This window comes from Capricornis sumatraensis, chromosome 5 (assembly GCF_032405125.1).
Source record: "Capricornis sumatraensis isolate serow.1 chromosome 5, serow.2, whole genome shotgun sequence".
NCBI lineage: Eukaryota > Metazoa > Chordata > Mammalia > Artiodactyla > Bovidae > Capricornis > Capricornis sumatraensis.
The window spans coordinates 111405669-111427165 of record NC_091073.1 but is presented as its reverse complement, the minus strand read 5'-3'; the positions used below and the strand labels follow the sequence as shown (position 1 = coordinate 111427165).

Here is a 21497-nt window from a genome sequence, read left to right as displayed (position 1 = left end):
AGAGACACAACAGCAGGGAGGTGAAGGGGACACAGACATGGGTCTTGGAGGTCAGAGGAGTCAAGGCCACACCATGGGGACATGTAGGGGTCCTTAGAAATGCCCAGGGGATCTTGTAAAAAGGGCCTTTGGGTACAAATAAGGCATTCAGACCCTTATACCTGGACCAGTCTTTTCCACCTGAAAATACTTTTCACGACCAATGAACTCTCTAGTCTAGAACTCTCTAGAACTCTCTAGAACTCAGAAGTGGAATCTGTGTTCTTCTCTTCAGCATGGCCTTGGAGGACTAGGATAGATTCTCTTCCACGGGGACCTCATCAGGAGGTGAAGCCCAGACACAGCTCTCAGCAGAGAGGTTTATGATAGACTTGCTTTTGCAAGTCAGGGCTTTTGCCTTCATTTGAATCCAACCTTCCTCCTGCAGACATAAATCACGATCAGGGTACAGAACTGTGTGTATCACCTGGACCGATCCTCTCCCTGGAGATTTTAGTGTTTGTTGTTTCCCTATCGGCGCTTCCCTGGTGGCTCAGAGGGTGAAGCATGGTTTTCCCATCTGCAGGTGAACCAAGGAATGCATTTCCCATGTTTACTCATTAAGTTCTTTCAGGATACCATGGGAATTGTTGTGTCCAATTGCTTGGGATTTGTGTGTGTTTGTGTTTGGGACTGGGTGAGTCACGATTTCTCTGAACTGTATAACACTCTGGCAAAGAAACTAGAAGATTCAATTTCATGTTATAAATTGATTTCTTTCAATACCACTCTAATGGCAGAAAGTGAAGAGGAACTAAAGAGGTTCTTGATGAAGGTGAAAGAAGAGAGTGAAAAAGCTGGCTTAAAACTCAACATTCAAAAAACTAAGATCATGGCATCCTGTCCCATCACTTCATGGTAAATAGATGGGGAAAAAGGGAAAACAGTGACAGATTTTATTTTCTTGGGCTCCAAAGTAACTGTGGACAATGGCTGTAACCACAAAATTAAAAGACAGTTGCTCCTTGAAAGAAAAGCTATGCCAAACCTAGACAGCATGTTAAAAAGCAGAGACATCACTTTGCTGGCAAAGGTCCATATAGTCAAAGCTCTGGTTTTACAGTAGTCATAGATGAATGTGAGAGTTGGACCATAAAGCAGGCTGAGCTCCAGAGAATTGATGCTTTTGAATTGTGGTGCCAGAGAAGACTCTTGAGAGTCCCTTGGATAGCAAGGAGTTCAAAGCAATCAATCCTAAAGGAAATCATCCCTCAATACTCATTGGAAGGACTGATGCTGAAGATTAAGCTCCAATATTTTGGACACCTGATTCATAGAGCTGACTCTGGAAAAGATCCTGATGCTGGGAAAGACTGAAGGCAAAAGGAGAAAAGGGTGGCAGAAGATGAGATAGTTACATAGCATCACTGACTTAATGAACATGAATTTGAACAAACGCTGGGAGACAGTGAAGGACAGGGTAGCCTAGTGAGCTTCAGGCCTTGGTGTGCCAAAGAGTTGGTCAGGATTTAGTGAACAGCAACAACAACAACACAGGTGTATATGTAACTGAATCACTTTGCTGCACACCTGAAGCTAACCCAACATTGTTAATCAGCTATACTCCATGGGTAAACCTATGGCTGATTCATGTTGATGTTTGGTAGAAACCAACATAATACATAAAGCAATTATCCTTCAATTAAAAATAAATAAATTAAAAAAACTACACTCCAACGTAAAATATTTTTTTAAAAAATAAAAAATATAGGAGACAAAGTTAGTCAGCAAAGATTTCCTGAGGGCCTTGTCTGTACTTAGTTTTGCTCTAGATATGATGAACACAGCAATGAGGAAGGCAAAGTTAATGCTTACCAGTGATCTTTCGTGTTAAAAATAGTAACTTTACAGGGAGGATAACCTCAGTTAGTGTATAATGCTATGGAAAAAAGACACAATGGACTGAAAAATTAGATGTTGTTCAGTCGTGTCCAACTCATTGCAACCCATGGACTGGGGCCTTCCAGGCTCCTCTGTCCATGGAATTCTCCAGGCAAGAATACTGGAGTTAAGTAGCTGTTCCCTTCTCCAAGGGATGTTCCTGACCCAGGGATCAAACCAGGGTCTCCTGCATTGCAGGTGGATTCTTTACCAGCTGAGCTACCATGATGGAAAATTACCTGGTCAAGACAAGTAAGACTCTGAAATACACTGGTTTTTGAGGAAGTGATGTTTGAGACTTGATAAATCAGAATTGTTGAAGACAATTCCATGTCTTCTCATTCTTTTTATGCTCCTTGTTGATTAACATGCATTCTTGATCTATCTAAATCAATCTATTCAAATGTATTAGTGTTTCTCTGGAGACTAACAATCTTGTATATTAATTTAAAAATCTTTCCCTTCCATATTTCCTAAGAGCTTTATAGTTTTGCCTTTGCCATTAGGTCTTAAAAACACTGGGCCTGAGTTTTTCATGCATGAGTATCCGCATGGTTACTCAGTCGTGCCAGAGCTGTTTTCTGCAACACCCCTCCCTTTCCCCAGTGGTCTACCAAGCCACACCTTTCATACAGCCAGTTTCTAACCATAGACATCAGCATCTATGCTCTGTTCAGTTTGTTTATTGGTCAACCCGAGGATGAAGACTGCACTATTTTACTTATTGGCACTCTGTAGCAGATATTGTTATCTGCAGAATCAATTCCTCTCACCTTATACTTAATCTTTTTTAAATGTGTTTGGACTAGCCATGGCAGCATGTATGTTAGAATCAGCTTGTTGAATTCTAAAGTGTTCTGCTTATACTCACATGTTCCACTGGGATATTGTAAGATACTAACATTAAATATGTTAATCAGCTTGAGGAGGTTGAATCGTTTAAACATTATGTTTCTCAGTCTGAAACCTTGGCATATCTCACATTTCATATCTGTTTAGTTAGCACAGTGCCTCAATAACTTTTTCTAGTTGTCTCTTTATAGATTTAGTACTTGGATGGTAAAGAATCCGCCTGCAACGCGGGAGACCTGGGTTTAATCCCTGGGTTGGGAAGATCCCCTGGAGAAGAGCATGGCAACTCACTCCAGAATTCTTGCCTGGAGAATTCCATGGAGAGAGGAGCCTGGTGGACTACATCTACAGGGTCGCAGAGCTGGACATGACTGAGTGACTAAGCACACACTCTTAGATATATTCCTAAACATTTAAAAATTAAGTCCTGCTTTTAGCATTTTGGAAAAAATCCATTTAAATTATTTGTTATATAAATATATAATAGATGTTTATATTGATCTTATATCAAGTTATCTTGTTTAAATTTCTCATCATTTCACTAACATACAAAAAGATTCATTTGGATTTCCTACAAACGCCATAGCACTATTTGCATATGATCATAATTCATTTGGGCTTCCCTGGTGGCTCAGTGGTAAACAACCCACCTGTCAATGCAGGAGATCCAGGTTCAATCGCTGGGTCAAGAAGATCCCCTGGAGAAGGAAACGGCAATCCACTCCAGTTTCCTTCCCTGGTAAATCTGATGGACAGAGGAGCCTGGAGGGCTACAGTCCATGAGGTCATAAAAGAATTAGACATAACTTAGCCACACAACAAAAACACATAATTTATCTATTCCTTCTCATGTGGGTATCTCACGTGACAGATACCCACATACACATATATCTGTTCTTTTTGTCTAACTGTACATATTAATATCTCTAATAAAAATCTGAAAAATAAGGAAAACAAGTGGTGATGATGTACACCTTATTTTAATTTTTATTTTATGGAGAAAGATACTAGCATTTTACCATTAAGTATAATGTCTGATATGTGAATGTTTATGGTACTGGGGTTTTTGATAAATTTTTTTCTAGGAATGTGTATTGTTATGCTAGGTTGTAAAGAGCTTTATCATGAACTGATGTTAAATTTTATCAAGCACTTGCTTTGATCTACTGACAATGGATACTTTAATTTGTTAATGGGCCAATTTTTTTCATTCTTTGAAAGTTATACAATTTTTGCATTCTAGAGATAAAAACTTTATCATAATTCAGTATTTTTTTATTACTTGATTTCCTAATATTTTAAGATATTTGCACTGTGTTAAAGAATAGGATTAGATTATAATTTTCTTATTTATGATGTTTATTTCAGGTTTGCTATCAATGACTAAATATAAGAGTATTTATTTTCTCAATTTTTAAAAATTTTGAAGATAAAGGGTGCTAATTTGTTAAATTAATGGTTTCAAAAGAGCATTCAAAGGTCCAGAGTCATGAAGACAGGCTTACATAGGACACTCCAAACCACCCCTCACACTGACCTCTTCTTCCCTAGAATTTTCCTCAGGGCACCCTTCACCTCTGTGTTTCTCAAACTGTAGATTATGGGATTCAGCATAGGGTTGAAAAGGCTGTAAAACAGCGACAGAATCTTCCTTTGTTCCTGAGAATGGCTGGATCTGGGGGTCATGTACAAGACAATGGCAGTGCCAAAGAAGAGCCCGACCACGCAGAGGTGGGAGGAGCAGGTGGAGAAGGCCTTCCTGCGGCCCTCAGCGGACTGGATCCTCAGGATGGCGTCCAGGATGCGCGCGTAGGAGCCCAGCACCAGACAGAGGGGCCCGACTAAAATGCAAACACAGGATGCAACGATGATGACTTGGTTCAGCCAAGTATCTGCACAAGCCAACTTGAGGACAGACAGGATTTCACAAAAGAAGTGGTTGATTTCATGAGGCCCACAGAAGGGCAGCTTCAGGATGAGAACTAAGTGGACAAGATCCCAGAAAAAGCTAAATGCCCAGGAAGCGCTGGCCAGGACAGTGCACACTCTCCAGCTCATGATGAAAGTGTAACGGAGGGGGTGGCAGATGGCCACATACCTGTCATAGGACATCACCACCAAAATCAGGCACTCTGAAGCAGCAAAAGCCAGACACAAAAATGTCTGCATAATGCAAGGAACAAAGGAGATGGTTCTTTTCTGACTCACAAGATTTGCCAGCATCTTGGGGACATTGTTGGAGGCATAGGACATGTCGATGATGGCCAAGTGTGAGAGGAAGAAGTACATGGGGGTGTGCAGTCTTGAGTCGAAGTAGATAAGCCCCAGGATGACTGCATTCCCCAGAAGGGTGAGGGTGTAGAAGAGAGAGAAAAGTCCAAAGAGGAGAAACTCCAGTGCTGAATCGACCTGGAATCCCAGGAGGGTGACTTCTGTGATCCGTGTCTGGTTGCCTCCCATGCTCCTGAGCAGAGACAGAGAAGCCGCAAGCTTCAATAGAAGGTCAGAGCTGTAGGGAAATCATGACACAAAATACCTTCTGAGTGTAACAAAGCGAGCATTTGGAAATGTATTACTTTGAGTGGGTTTTCTATAACTTATTTTTAGATATACTGTATACACAAACTTGGTGTGATCATACAAGTCTGAAACAAATTCCCCTTGTATCAATGGATAATAAGGTATGTAAAATGTATTATAGATAATAAAATACATGATAACAGGATAAATGCATTATTATATACTCTGCGTAATAGTATACATACAAATACAGACATGCACTGTTTTGTAAAATTCAAGTATCCTGGCTTCCCTTCAAAGGTGTGAGTGTTGATTATTAATGTGCTTAGAAGAGAGACAACCCTGACAGGCCATATGTAGTAAGAGGTAGTTTCATCTCCTAATCTTGCTTATCTTCTTGGTTCAAGAAACAAAATGTTTATGATACTTTGTTATTTACATGTTGCTTATTTTTCCACTTACCTTCTCATATGCTTTTCTATCCACTTATTTCAGATTTGAATTCCCTTATTAAATAACCTCTCAATTTTGTAGTATTTCAAACTTTGCATAAGACTCCTCTGAACAGTGGACTAATATTCTACAGAAGCATCTTCTGCCATTTCTTTCCCATCTCCAGAGTTTGCAATTTTATTTTTATTGTCTTATTTACTTTTTTGTCAGCACCTGATCCTGAAATTTAAGCCTAAGTGAAAAATTATTAGAGTAGATGAACACAGGCACACATATTGTCTTAAATTCAGTTAAACAAGGCAACATTTCTGCACCCTTTTAAAGTATGCAATTCAAAACATGAAAATGAATTTACATTCTCTGTGGGTGTATTTAAAGATGACCCTTGCCTGTTAATTACATTTTATTCACCTCTTTTCTCTTTTTCCTTTATAACATAATACAGAGGCAAATTTGAGAATCTGTCGTGAAAAGAATCTTTAGTTGTTGCAGTATCTTCCCAGTTATGGCAACTATCATTGCCATCATATCTCCTGAATCCCTTCCTCATCACCTGTTACCATGCTGACCACCTACTGCTGTTCTGTTGGATTCTGAGTCAGTCACAGGGAGTAGGGTCAGCTGGAGCATCCATTGGTTAGTTCTCTCTAGGGAGCTTGTCCTGGGCAGTGCCTAGGTCTGTCCATAGGAGAGTGGTCATGAAAGGGATGGATGGCAACATCACACTGAGACGTCTTGTAACCAGGTGCTGTCTCTTTACATTTCCTCACATTTTTTTTCCAGAGACAACCTAACATGAAGCAAAGAGATGTCGTGGTTAATTACCACCCCTAAAACACCAAAAGCACAAAAAAACATAAAATAGGTGTTGATGGAAAAGCATTATGACGGAAAAAGAACAGGGAAAAATAATAGAAAGTGGCTAGGTTTGGAGAGGCTCCTTTAGCTGGGATTGTCGGGAGAAGTCTTAAAGAGGAGACACATGGGTGGCATCTAAGTGATAAAGGGAGTGCCACCTGACAACAGCCAAAGCAGACTGCTTCCTGCACAGGGAAGAGTAACGGCAGAGTCTTGGGCAGGAAGGGCTTGGTGAGTAACGGGAACAGAAAAAAGTCTAATGTGCACGAAACATAGAGACCAAGAGCTTGGAATTATTCACTGTTATCCAGTTTACAGTTTTGAAAATTTAGAATTGACTTAAAATTTGAAAGCTGGAGATGAACTGAAATTTTGGCTAATTTTATAATATATAAAACCATTTTATAATATATAATACCATTGTACATTTTTATTATATATTATTTATGATATATTGTAATATATGTTATATATTATATGTAATACCACTGTTGTTTTTCAGTCACTAAGTCATGCATGTCTGACTCTTTGCTACCCTATGGGCTGCAGCATGCCAGGCTTTTCTGTCCCTTACTATTTCCCAGAGTTTGCCCAAGTTCAAGTCCATTGAATTGGTGGTGCTATCCAACAATCTCACCTTCCTGTGCAGTCATTAAAAAGGATAATACAGATCTTATAGGGTGGGCTAAAAATTTTTTCATATAAAGTCAAAGGATGTATACATAATATGATTATATTTTAAAATACCAACGTATCTATACACAATATGTCTTTGTTGCTAAGTTGCTTCAGTCATGTCCAACTCTGTGCAGCCCCATAGATGGCAGCCCACCAGGCTCCCCCATCTCTGGGATTCTCCAGGCGAGAACACTGGAGTGGATTGCCATTTCCTTCTCCAATGGATGAAAGTGAAAACTGAAAGTGAAGTCACTCAGTCATGTCCAACTCTTCATGACCCCATGGACTGCAGCCTACCAGGCTCCTCTGTCCATGGGATTTTCCAGGCAAGAGAACTGGAGTGGGTTGCCATTGCCTTCTCCGAATATGTCTTTAGGGCCTATTTATATATATGTAGGAAGATTCTTTAAGTTGTACATGAAATCTCAATTGATAACTCTAGAGAATAGCATTATGGAGGGTCTTAAACATTTTGTATGTATTGTTTGCTTACTGTAGTTTTGTTTGTTTTTTAATAAACCTGTGCATTAGCACAGGATAAAATAAGACATTCATTTTTAAAAATCTAGTATTTAATATCAGTTGACTGGTTCTATGAAGACCTACAAGATCTTCTAGAACTAACACCAAAAAGATGTCCTTTTCATCATAGGGGGTTAGAATACAAAAGTCGGAAGTCAGGGGAAACCTGGAGTAACAGGCAAGTTTGGCCTCAGAGTACAAAATGAAGCAGGGCAAAGGCTAACAGAGTTTTGTCAACAGAACACACTGATCATAGTAAACATCCTTTTCCAACAACTCAAGAGAGGACTCTACACATGGATATCACCAAAAGGTCAATACTGAAATCAGATTGATTATATTATTTGCAGCCTAAGATGGAGAAGCTCTATACATTCAGCAAAAATAAGAACTGGAGCTGATTGAGGCTCAGACCATGAGCTCCTTATTGCAAAATTCAGGTTTAAATTGAAGAAAGTAGGGAAAACCACTAGACCATTCAGGTATGACTTAAATAAAATCCCTTATGCTTATACATGATTGTCTGATGAGGCTTTACAAATAGCTGAGAAAAGAAGTGAAAAGCAAGGGGAAAAGAGAAAGATCTACTTAAGTGAATGCACAGTTCCAGAGCATAGCAGAGAGAGGTGTGAAGACCTTCTTAAATGGACAATGCAAAAAAAAGAGGAAAACAACAGAATAGGAATGGCTAGAGATCTCTTCAAGAAAATTGGAGATATCAAGGGAACATTTCATGCAAGGATGGGCAAGATAAAGGACAGAAACCGTAAAGACTTACAGAAGCAGAAGATATTAAGAAGAGGTGGCAAGAATACACAAACTGTACTGAAAAGGTCTTAATGACCTGGAAAACCATGATGGTGTAGACACTAACCTAAAGCCAGACATCCTAGAATGTGAAGTCAAGTGGGCCTTAAGAAGCATCACTATGAACAAAGTAATGGAATTCCAGTTGAACTATTTCATATCCTAAAAGATGATACTGTTGAAATGCTGCACTTAATAGGTCAGCAAATTTGGAAAATTCAGCAGTGGCCACAGGACTAGAACAGGTCAGTTTTCATTCCAATCCCAAAGGGCAATGCCAGAGAATGTTCCCATTACCAAACAGTTGCACTCATTTCACATGCTAGCAAGGTTATGCTCAAAATCCTTCAAACTAGGCTTCAGCAATAGGTGAACTGAGAAATTCCAGATATACACGCTGGATTTAGAAAAGGCAGAGGAACAAGAGATCAAATTGCCAACATTTGCCCGATCATAGAAAAAGCAAGGGAATTTCACAAAAACATCTACTTCTGCTTCATTGACTAAGCTAATGCCTTTGACTGTCTGGATCACAAAAAACTGTGGCAAGTTCTTAAAGAAATGAGAATACCAGACGATCTTCCCTGTCTCCTAATTAACCTGTATGCGGGTCAAGAAGCAACAGTTAGAACCTTACATGAATCAACTGACTGGTTCAAAATTGGGAAAGGAGTACATCAAGGCTATATATTGCTGTCTTGCTTATTTAACATCTATGAGGAATACATCAGGTGAAATGCCAGGCTGGATGACTCACAAGCTGGAATCAAGATTGCTGGGTGAAATATCAACAAGTTCAGATATGCAGATGATATCACTCTAAAAACAGAAAGTGAAGAGAAACTAAAAAGCCTCTTTATGAGGGTAAATGAGGAGAGTGAAAAAGCTGGCTTAAAGTTTAACACTCAAAAAACTAAGATCAAGGCATCTGGTCTCATCACTTTATGGCAAGTCAAAGGGAAAAAAGTGGAAGCAGTGACAGATTTTCTCTTCTCAGGTTCCAAAATCTCTGCAGATGGTGACTGCAGCCATGAGGTTAAAGGATGATTGATTGCTCCTTGGAAGGAAAGCTATGACAAATTCAGACAATGTATTAAAAAACAAATATATCACTTTGCCAATATAGATTGGTATAGTCAAAGCTATGGTTTTTCCAGTAGTCATGTATGTATATGAGAGTTGGATCAAAAAGAAGGCTGAGTACTGAAGAATGGATGTTTTTGAACTGTGGTGCTGGAGAAGACTCTTGAGAGTCCCTTGGACAGCAAGGGAATCAAACCAGTCCATCCTAAAGGAAATCAACCCTGAATATTCTTTGGAAGAACTGATGCTGAAGCGGAAGCTCTAACACTTTGGCCACCTGATGTGAAGAACTTACTCGTTGGAAAAGATCCTGATGCTGAGAAAGTCTGAAGGAAAAGGAGAAGGCAGAAGAGGATGAGATAGATGGCATCACCGATGCAACGGACATGAATTTGAGCCACCTCTGGAAGATAATGAACACAGAGGAGCCTGGCGTGCTGTAGTCCATGGGGTCACAAAGAGTCAGACACGACAGCGACTGAGCAACAACAATAACAATATAAGGCATTATATTCCCGCTGAAAACAACTAATACCAAGTATAACCAAAATCTCAAGTTTGAGTTGATTTTCTTAGAGCTTCAAATGGGAGGAATAAGTCATGACATTATGATATAGTTAACTTTTGGCAAGAAAGGGGAAATTGAAAACCTCAGTCTCATTTTTCTTTAGAGACATTTTTTTCCTGAATTGTCCAAACAGAAAAAGATCAAGATCTTCTATTGAATAAAAGGAGAAATAGATTATAAATCAGCTTGAAAATTATTGCAACATCAACCAAATTGTGAAGAGGAGCACAAACAAAGCTAAGCTTTGCTGTTGCACAGATCAAAGAAAGTGACCTTTGTCACGCAAAGTACATTTCAATGCTCTTTTTATCTATAAGGTAGCTTCTGGGGATTTCAGATTTAAAAACCAGAACACTGAAAACAATAATAAAACCAATACATGTAAATTCAGAATGAGAAGTTACAGGTAATTTAGCAGTCCTCTAGTCCAAGAATTTTTATATCAATTACTTAGAAAAAGTCACTTAGTATCAAACTGCTTCCTAGAGGGACCATGTATCTAAGATGGACTCATGAAAGCCTCCACTTTCCCTGCATAGCACTCGAATGACACAGTCCAGTGTTTGCCTCTGTGAATGCCTCTTATTTATATTCCCGGGATTGACCAATATGCTCACTAGAAGACACATTTGATCAGAGTGCTATGAAACTGCAAATTTCAGAGACATTTACCCTCCTGCATGTGAACTTCTGTGTCTATGCCTACACGGATTTGGTGTTTCTCTTTCACTAATTTCCAAAGTTATGAGTATTCACTTCACTAGAGTTTCCCAAATAGCAGCAAATTATGGTCAATAAAATATCTTACCAAGTCACTGAACTGTTATCTTATTTGAGCTGATAGAGATTGTTTGGCTTCTTCTTAACTGATTCATTTTAAAATTCACACATACAGAGCATAATTAAAGGATATATATCCTAGTTGAATTAGTCCCATTAGAAAATATGAAATGGGAAACTGCCAATTTCCAGGACAATACAAATTTTAAAAATCTTTGGACTGCTCTGTGCAGGCTTGCAGGATGTGGTATCTTAGTTCCCTGACTAGGGATTGAACCTGGGGCCCCTGCAATAGAAATGCAGAGTCTTAACCACTGGACTGCCAGGGAAGTCCCTGAACAATACAAATTTAATGACAGGATGGAATATGGCACTTTGGGGAGACACCAAGTACTGTGTGGATTGCTCTCACTGATTCAAGCTGAATAGGAGGGTTTCAGAGCTCTTAATCTCTGGGACGCCTACAGGATGAACTTCTTGCGATATATTTTTTTTAAGTTCATTTTTAATAAGAAAGAACAAAAGTAATAACCAAAATTTTTAAAATAACTTCAGAAATAGTCTCATATTCAGGTATTAGGGCTAATATATACACAGGAAACTGTGTATTTCTTTCCAAGGAGAGTGTTTGAATGAGTCATAGGAGACCTCCGGCAGGGGAAGTGTGAGTAAGAACCTGAAGGACAGAGAGGCTAAGTCAGGATTTGGGCCAGGAAGCCTGTGTGGGCCTGAGCTGGCTCCTGGGAGAGCAACAAGGGAAAAGCCCAGTGGGCTCAGCCGTGTTGTGAGCATCTGTGCTCCTACTGTACCCAGACCAGGGACCCAGGGGAGCAGGCACAGGGGTAGGCAAGTCATTAGCCTCCCTTTCCCAAATGATAGAATTGTTGGACAAATCCAAGTTGGTCATTCAAACAATCTGAAATTATAGTTTTACATGCAATATTTTTGGCAAGAAAAATTTTAAAGAAACTATTATCTTAGAAGAAACCTATATTCAAGAGGCAGCAACAAATAAGGAGACAAATCCCAGGGATGGGGGAGCCTAGTGGGCTGCCGTCTCTGGGGTCGCACAGAGTCGGACACGACTGACGCGACTTAGCAGCAGCAGCAGCAGCAGAACGAATTATGACACAACATTTCTCATCAGGTGTGAAATTCAGACAAACCACTGATGTCAAGTGCACTTCTCACGGTTTTATAGGAAAGTCTTGAGGCGACAGCTCTACCATGGTGGCTGTCTATACACAATAGCTGTGGACCAACTCATTTGTCAGGACAAGAAAAGTACAAAAATGTAGCATAAGGTGAAATTGATTTTTTTTCCCTTTAAATATTGGTATGGTTTTGCATTTTGAATTTCACAGTTCAAGAAGCTAGAGTTTTTTTCCTATGAGAGAAAGGCTGTGACAGATACAACAGAGATACAAATACCTGAAATGAAGATGCATTTAAGGGTCCATCTTGCTGCCCTGAAGGAAAAGTCTTCAATGCACAGAATGATGCAAAATGTCTCATGGATACATTGCTCTGTTCTTCCATAGCATGAAAATCAGCAGGAACTGAAAAGAGCAAAATCCCTGCAAAGGGGTGAAAAGAGCAGGGCCAGCAGCACTGCCAGCAGCCCATCACTGCCCTCTCTGCAGGGGGACCAGTGACCCTGAGCCACTGATTCTCAGCATCATTGTTTTCATCTGGAAGATGGTGACAGCAAGGTCTAAGGGACTGATATAAGAAAAAATACCATTAAACAGGTACACAGTAGGAGTTAAATAAATGTTGGGTGATGGTGGTTTAGTTGTTAAGTCATGTCTGATTCTTTTGTGACCCCAAGGACTGTAGCTGACCAGGCTCCCTTGTCCTTGGGATTTGCCATGCAAGAATACTGGAGTAGGTTACTGTTTCCTTCTCCAGGGGATCTTCCCTTCGACCCAGGGATCAAACCTGCGTCTCCTGCATTGCAGGTGGATTCTTACCCACTGAGTCACCAGGGAAGCCAGAAATAAATGTTAGCTTTTACTAATTGTATTAAAGGGACCACAGTTCCAAGAGAATATAAATCACTGGGAATATAAATCAAATATAAAGAAGCAACAAAATTATGGTATGTACATTCTTTCATACTTACCCTGCTTGTTTTGGTTATTTTTTATTTTAAATAGAAAACACACCACTTTATTCTCATTTCTATTAATTTTTTATATTATGATTTTTATAATTAAACTTAGAATAGAATTTTAAAAAATAAAAGAATCCTGGAAAGTAACCTCACTTCTGGATTGAAGAAGAAAATGCAGGTTTTAATAGTTATATTGAAGTTCTGCTATGCCAAAATACCAATGTGAGAGAAAGTAAATCTTATGAAAGAAAACGGGGCATAATTTAGAATACCACACTGACTCCAATTAAATGTTTCTGTAGATCACTCTCTCGGAATACAGGGTTGTCAAAGCCGAAGCACCGAGGAAGTACAGATCTGTCCAATTTTCACAATTACTCAGATTTAGTCATTCTCTCTGTTAGTAGCTCACTAATCTTCATGAGTAGCTAATTTAAAAAAAAAGCAGACATGGTCTCCGGTCCTGACCGCATGGGTTCAAGTCCTGGCTTTGTTGTAGGCTAGGCTGGTGATCTCTGTTCCTCTCTGTCCTTTCATTTCTGCAGCTGCAAATTGGGGTGGATAAACCTTAACTCATAGGATGTTTGAAAAGTTAAATGAGTTAACTCACATAAGCCACCTTAGAATTTAAATATTTACTATAAGGAGTGGAAGTCAATATTGGAGAGCAAATTCTGGATCTAATTTCATAAAGAGGCAGGTTAGAGGTCATAACATTTCTCTGCTAAAATAAGGAACAGAATCTATATGCCAGGAGATACTGGGTAAGCGGACCACAGGCCTCTGCCTTCAGGATTTTTTCTGTGGAGAAGAGGCACATGGGCCATGTGTCCCCTGATGTTCTCTGTAGCCCTTTAGCCAGATCCTGTCCTACATGGAGCTTACCCCTCTTGTCTGACACAGTCGTGACAAACCCAAGAGCGGCCTCAGAAGGATGATGAAAGGGACATGGACAGGAGTCCTGGGAGGTCAGAGGCATCAAGGCCACAGCACGGTGCTAGGTAAAGTGAAGCGAAAGTGAAAGTCGTTCAGTCGTGTCCAAGTCTTTGAGACCCTGTGACTGTACAGTCCATAGAATTCTCCAGGCCAGAATACTGGAGTGGGGAGCCTTTCCCTTCTCCAGGGCATCTTCCCAACCCAGGGATTGAACCCAGGTCCCTGCATTGTGGGCAGATTCTTTACCAGCTAAGCACAAAGGAAGCGCAATGGTGCTAGGTAGGGGTCCCTAGAAATACCCTCAGGACCACAGTCTAAAGTTAGGCTTAGGACACGGGGAAGGCTTTGAGTCTCTAACACCTGAAGGCAGTGGTTTCATTCACTCCCCCTTTCCTGTTTCCACCTGCCAAGCTTTCTCATGACTAATGAACCCTCTTACCGTGTGGAATCTGTGCTGTCCTTTTCAACGTGGCATCTGGTTGAGAGGAAACTTCACACGGAGGGCGGGTTACAATTGATTCTCCTCACAGAGGCCTCATAGAGGGGTGAAGCCCAGACACAGAATTCTATGATAGAGTGAAGGCTTTTTCTATCATTTGGACCCAACCCCCTCCCTAAAGACATGAAAAATGATCAGGGGACAGAAGCCTGTGTTTCAGCTCTACTCACGTCCTCCCCAAAGAGAATTAAAGTGTCTGCTGCTTTCCCATTAGTGAGTGAGCCAGTGAATGCATTTCCCATGTTTATTCATTTAGTTCTTTCAGTATGCCATTGGCATGATTATAGGCATTTGTTTGGGATTTGTTTGTGTGTATTTGTATTTTCCTGAGATTGAGTGAGGCTGTTACTCTACTATGTTAGACTTGGCTCAGAAAACTTAAAAAAAAAAAAAATCAAGATCATGTCATAAATTAATTTGTCTCAATGCTTATGTTATTAGACTCAAGGTTGTTCTACTTCTAACTCCTCTTGTTCGTAAAGGAGAAGCTGTGATTTCTTGATCTCTCATGGGAGGAGTGCTACGGACCCTGTTAAGACATCATCTCAGGGAGACAGGGACTGCCAATGTAGAAAATATTGCCAAGTAATCACTGCACTTTTATCACTTTCAAATATTTCTGACTTGGCAGTTTAGCTATACCTCTCCTTAACCTTCTTTAGTTGGCCCTCCTTTCCAAACATCTCTAGATTTCAGAGCTACATTTTTATTTCTTCATTGCAGATTAAGGCCACACAGTTGAAATTTACACCTTTCTTTTAATCTCTGTCTCTTTCAATTGTCCTCCTTCTGACGCACTAAGTGATACTGTTTGATGATTACAAAGCCCTTATAGTTCTAACTTTCTAGGTTTTGATGTTAATTTAGTTTTCTAGAGTGTCTTAGTTCTTAAACTGAGTTGGAAGGCACTTTAACATAGAAGATATGTATTTAATGTAATACAGAGCAGACAAAAAATATTTAAGAGGAGGTAAATTGGGTTTTTTTTCTTCTGGTAATCTTGTGTGTCCAGTAGAGCCTCAGTCTACTTACTTCTTATTCTCTAATGCACACTCTATTCATTCAAGCACTACTCCCCAGTGAAAGTGAAAGTGTTAGTCACTCAGTCGTGTCTGACTCTTTGTGAACCCATGGTCTGTAGGCTTCCAGGTTCCTCTGTCCATGGATTCTCCAGCAAGAATACAAAAGTGGGTTGCCATCTCCTACTCCAGGGGATCTTCCTGACCCAGGAACTGAACCCCAGTCTTCTGCATTGCAGGCAGATTCTTTACTATCTGAGCTACCAAGGAAGCCCCAGGAAACTCCCCAGTACTTCTCTCGAATTCTTATTCCTTGTTTCAAGTCAATTTTATCCTTGTATTACCCACTTGACTCCAAACACAATACTAATCCTTCAAAACACTCATGGAGCCTCTTCAACTATCTCAGACCAAATTGGACTCCCTTCTTCTGGTCTCCTAAAAACACTAATTGCATCCTTTAAGGTTGTGTTTAATTTCTTTTTACATTTTAGCAATTTTACTATCTTTCCGATATTTTATAAGTGAAGCCAGATTATTACAGAAAAATCAATTTTCTTCACCAGAAGAAACAGTCAGATAGAGCCTCTGAATTTAGGGCCTCCCAGGTGGCGCTAGTGGTCTAGAATCTGCCTGCCAATACAGGAGACAATGATAAGTTTGATCCACAGGTTGGGAAGATCCCCTGGAGGAGGGAAATGGCAACCCGCTCCAGTATTCTTGCCTGAAAAATAACATGGACAAGAGGAGCCTGGTGGGCTACAGTCCATTGGGTTGCAAAAAGTTGGACTTTGAGCACAATTATAATGTTATTTATTTTCATGAAGATAGTATGGTGACAGTCATTGTAGCTTTGTGGATTCAAAAGGTATAACCATCTGTCTCCATTTTTTTTTTTTTTTACTTTTAATGTTTGAATTGGCTAGGGCAAAAATATTTATTCTGAAAAGTCTTAGACTTCATGTATTTATTTAGTATTTATGTTCATCAATATTTTATATTTTAGTAAGAATAAATATTATAAGGCATAATTGGCTCAATCATTAATGGACACCTATTAAATGAAAGTCAGTTTAGAGATATAAGTGTTTTCAGATTACAGTTAAATACATATCTACAGCTGCACCTAAATATCATTTTATTGTTTTGCTATCTCTGAGACAGAAATTCTCCCTACGCAGGATTGAGTTCTTTCTTATTTTTTTTTTAAGTTCTTTTAGCATGTACTGTTTCAATGGGGTATTTGAAAAAAGATAAATGTTATAAGAAATGATGAGAAATTATAAGTGTTGATAACTCTTTTTTACCATAACTTCTGTCATGCAACACCTTTTTAACTAGAGGAAGCTATTGTAGAATGTGCTTCGCCAAAACAAAGGAATAAACCAGGAAAGAGAAATATATGAGATTAAAATACTAAGGCATACAACACATACTAAAGGCAGATGAAGTGCCTAGAAAGCATCCAATCCAGACAGAAGGAAAACGGAATCTCTGCAGAGATGGGTATATCATCAGAGGTGGCTGAGGTGGTTTGTAAAGTGAAGAAAGTCTTAGCCATTGGCACAAACAATCCAAGCAGAGGGGCAAAAAGTAGGGAACTGGTTAACATCACCTTTATTACTTGCAGCTGTAAGCCTTTAATCCCTCCGTACTTCTTGCTTAGAAAATCATGTGACAGAAAATATTGCTAATAAAAGGTTTTCTATTCAAACTTGCTGTCATGGCTGATGTGCTGTGGGCGAATGGGCTTCAAGTGGGGGTGCTGCTTCCCACTCTAACAACCATGGATGTCTTCAGGGATTTCTCCTCCTTCATTGGGCTGATTAATGGAACACACACTGTGTTGCACTTTACTCAGAAGCTGAAGAGTTGGTGCTAACCCTTATCAAGTGTTTATCATGTGCCATTAACATCAGGCACCCTTTAGGTTAAGGCATTAAGGGACATCACTGATCCAGAGAGCCAAAACCTGCATTCCTCTGACTCACATCCTAGGGGAGAAGGCGATGGCACCCCACTCCATACTCTCGCCTGGAAAATCCCATAGGCTGCAGTCCATGGGGTCGCGCAGAGTCGGACAGGACTGAGCGACTTCACTTTCACTTTTCACTTTCATGCACTGGAGAAGGAAATGGCAACCCACTCCGGTGTTCTTGCCTGGAGAATCCCAGGGACCGGGGAGCCTGGTGGGCTGCCGTCTATGGGGTTGCACAGAGTCGGACACGACTGAAGTGACTTAGCAGCAGCAGCAGCAGCAGCAGCACATCCTAGGAGTAAACAGGAAAGCTGCATTCATGTTGCCTTCTTTCTTTAAATTCGCCACCGTTCTTTACCTTTCTCTCTCTCCACCCACTTTTAGGGAAAAAAAATGTACAAAAAAAAATAGTAAAAAGGACATAAACTCCATAATACAAAATAAAGCAATTCTGAAAAATTCTAAGGAAAAATCTAAAAGTGTTCCATATCAGATCACCTAAACTAGCCATTATGATTAACAGCTCGGTATCTCAGTGATTTCTTCATGAATATGTACAGATCCAGGCTAATAGGACAGATGGATGAATCATTTAACACCATGTAATCATAGGATATTTTAGAACAGTAATTTGACATTTTTATGTGTAAAGGGAATATTTTCCCAATATGAAAATAAGCAATTCAGAGAATTACAACCGTATCACTCACACATTGGGTTACTAGAATCCTACATTTCTTTTGCTCTTAGAAAAATATAAACAGATAATGAGAAATATTTTTATAAAAATTGGTTCATGTTCCTCATCCTTTTTTAATATATATGTATGTATATATATTTTTAATATAGCAGAAGGAAAAATATCTATTATGAAACTAAAATGCTTAATTTACTTCAGAATCCTTTAACTACAAAAATTCTTAACTCAGTCTTCTTGATATAAGTATAATTCTTCATTATATTCAGATTGTAGCCATTAGGTCTCTAACCATACTGCCTTATTTTGAGAGTATCAACTGGATCTCTAAAACTGAAAGATGAGAATGTTAGCACATTTCAATTTTCTACTCAAGATTTAAGAAAGTTTGCTTCAGAACTGAAACTGGTTAGCAGATACTGCCAGTTGTCTGCCCTATGGCAATTATCCCCTTTTGCTGTCCTAGCAATGATCTTCCTCAGGTATTCGATGGTGAAATTATCAGAGAAAGGGGCCTCAATGAGACACAAGCCTGCCTGTGCTTAGTCGTTAAGTCCTGTCTGACACTGCATGTAGCCCACCAAGTTCCCTCTGTCCATGGGATTCTCCAGGCAAGAATACTGGAGTGGGTTGCCATTTCCTTCTCCGGGGGAGCTTCCCGACCCAGTGATTGAAGCCAGGTCTCCTGCATTGCAGGCGGATTTTTTACCATCTGAGCCAAGGAAACCCCTGAGTCACAGGGAACTGATCTAAATTAAGCTCTCAATTTCATCCTCTTTTTCAGCGATTTGTTTAGAGATAGCTATTTGACCCAACTTGGCCAATGGAATACAATGAAAAATCTGCTGAGAAGAAATAGTTCTGGAAAATTCTTTCCTGATGAGAAGAGAAAGACATACAAAAAGACTTTCTCTTTCAATTCAGTTCAGTCACTCAGTTGTGTCTGACTCTTTGCAACACCATGGACTGCAGCATGCCAGGCTTCCCTATCCATCACCAACTCCCGGAGCTTGCTCAAACTCATGTCTATTGAGTTGCTGATGCCATTCAACCATCTCATCCTCTGTCATTCCCTTTTCCTTCTACATTCAATCTTTTCCAGCATCAGGGTCTTTTCCAAGGAGTCAGTTTCTCACCTCAGGTGGCCAAAGTATTGCAGCTTCAGCTTCAACATCAGTTCTTCCAATGAATGTTCAGGACTGATTTCCTTTAGGATGGACTGGTTGGATCTCCTTGCAGTCCAAGGGACTCTCAAGAGTCTTCTCCAATACCACAGTTCAAAAGCATCAATTCTTTGGCGCTCACCTTTCTTTATAGTCCAACTCTCACATCCATACATGACTACTGGAAAAACTATTGCTTTGACCAGACAGACCTTTGTCGGCCAAGTGATGTCTCTTCTTTTTAACATAATGCCTAGGTCGGTCATAGGTTTTCTTCCAAGGAGCAAGTATCTTTTAATTTCATGGCTGCAGTCACCATTTGCAGTGATTTTGGAGCCCCCCAAAATAGTCTGTCACTGTTTCCATTGTTTCCCCATCTATTTGCCATGAACTGATGGGACCAGATGCCATGATCATAGTTTTCTGAATGTTGAGTTTTAAGCTAGGTTTTCCACTCTCCTCTTTTATTTTCATCAAGAGGCTCTTCATTTCCTCTTCACTTTCTATCACAAGGGTAGTGTCATCTGCATATCTGAAGTTATTGATATTTCCCCTGGCAATCTTGATTTCAGCTTGTGCTTCATCCAGCCTAGCATTTCACATGGTGTACTCTGCATAGAAGTTAAATAAGCAGGGTGACAATATACAGCCTTGATATACTCCTTTCCCAATTTGGAACCAGTCTGTTGTTCCATGTCCGGTTCTAACTGTTGCTTCTTGAACTGCATACAGTTTTCTCAGGAGGCAGGTCAGGTGGTCTGGTATTCCCATCTCTTTCAGAATTTTCCACAGTTTGTTGTGATCCACACAAAGATTTTAGTGTAGTCAATAAAGCAAAAGTAGATGTTTTCTTGGAACTCTCTTGCTTTTTTGATGATCCAGCGGATGTTGGCAATTTGATCTCTGGTTCCTCTGCAGTTTATAAATTCAGATTGAACATCTGCAAGTTAACGGTTCATGTACTGTAGAAGCCTGGCTTGGAGAATTTTGAGCATTACTTTGTTAGTGTGTGAGATGAGTTTAGTTGTGCAGTAGTTTGAACATTCTTTGGCATTGCCTTTCTTTGGGATTGGAATGAAAACTGACCTTTTCCAGTCCTGTCACCACTGCTGAGTTTTCCAGATTTGCTGGCATATTGAGTGCAGCACTTTAACAGCATCATCTTTGGGCATTTGAAATACCTCAACTGGAATTCCATCAGCTCCACTAACTTTGTTTGTGGTCATGCTTCCTAAGGCCCACTTGACTTTACATTCCAGTATGTCTGGCTCTAGGTGAGTGATCACATCACCATGGTTATCTGAGTCATGAAGATGTTTTTTGTATTGTTCTTCTGTGTATTCTTGCCACCTCTTCTTAATATCTTCTGCTTCTTCTAGTTCCATACCATTTATTTCCTTTATTGTGCCCATCTTTGCATGAAATGTTCCCTTGATATCTCTAACTTTCTTGGGGAGATCTCTAGTCTTTCCCATTCTACTGTTTTCCTCTATTTCTTTCTTTCTCTTTGCTTCTTTATAAATTTTAAATATTGTTATGCCAGAAAAGTTCTACCACCAAAACATCTGAAAATAGTTTATCAACCATATTGCTCCCCTAAACAAATATTCATACTGCTTTCTTTCTTGAAGACTGTTTTGTGAATTAAATATCTCATTTCCTTTCTACTTTTGTCTTATCTTTATTCTCCTTTGGTAATTTTTGCTAACTTTTTCTCCTTGGGACAGAAGAGAGAAATATCTATGTATTGTGTGGAATCACTGGATTCTTGGTATAAACTACACCTGCATATATAATTCAATTAAGAATACAGGCTCTGGATCTAGATTACCCATGTTTTAGTGAGGGAGGAAAGGAACAGGCTGAGCTGATTCCATCTTGAAAAAGAAGGAAACTCCATCTTGCACTTTCAGTGAGCTTTGGACCATATGCCTGGTAGCCATGGGGATAACATACCTACAGCCAAACTGGCCTCCCAGACTGATAAAAACCAGATGCCATACCAAGATTTCCCATCACCAAAAAGAATGCAATAATCCCCTATGTAG

At 39.7% G+C, this 21497-nt stretch overlaps 1 protein-coding gene and 1 non-coding gene across 2 annotated transcripts; both read right to left on the bottom strand.

Moving 5' to 3' along the window:
• Positions 1 to 4299: 4299 nt before the first annotated feature.
• LOC138079966 (olfactory receptor 2A14-like) lies at positions 4300 to 5232 on the bottom strand. The gene has a single exon (XM_068972775.1). The coding sequence runs from the start codon at positions 5230 to 5232 to the stop codon at positions 4300 to 4302; it is 933 nt and encodes a 310-aa protein (XP_068828876.1).
• A 6065-nt stretch (positions 5233 to 11297) lies between these two features.
• TRNAR-UCU (transfer RNA arginine (anticodon UCU)) lies at positions 11298 to 11370 on the bottom strand. Its single transcript has one exon. It is a non-coding gene; the product is annotated as a tRNA-Arg (tRNA).
• Between the last annotated feature and the right edge of the window lie 10127 nt (positions 11371 to 21497).

Coding starts and splice junctions, on each gene's coding strand:
- LOC138079966 (XM_068972775.1), bottom strand. CDS start 5,232: ATGGGAGGCAACCAGACACGGATCACAGAAGTCACCCTCCTGGGATTC.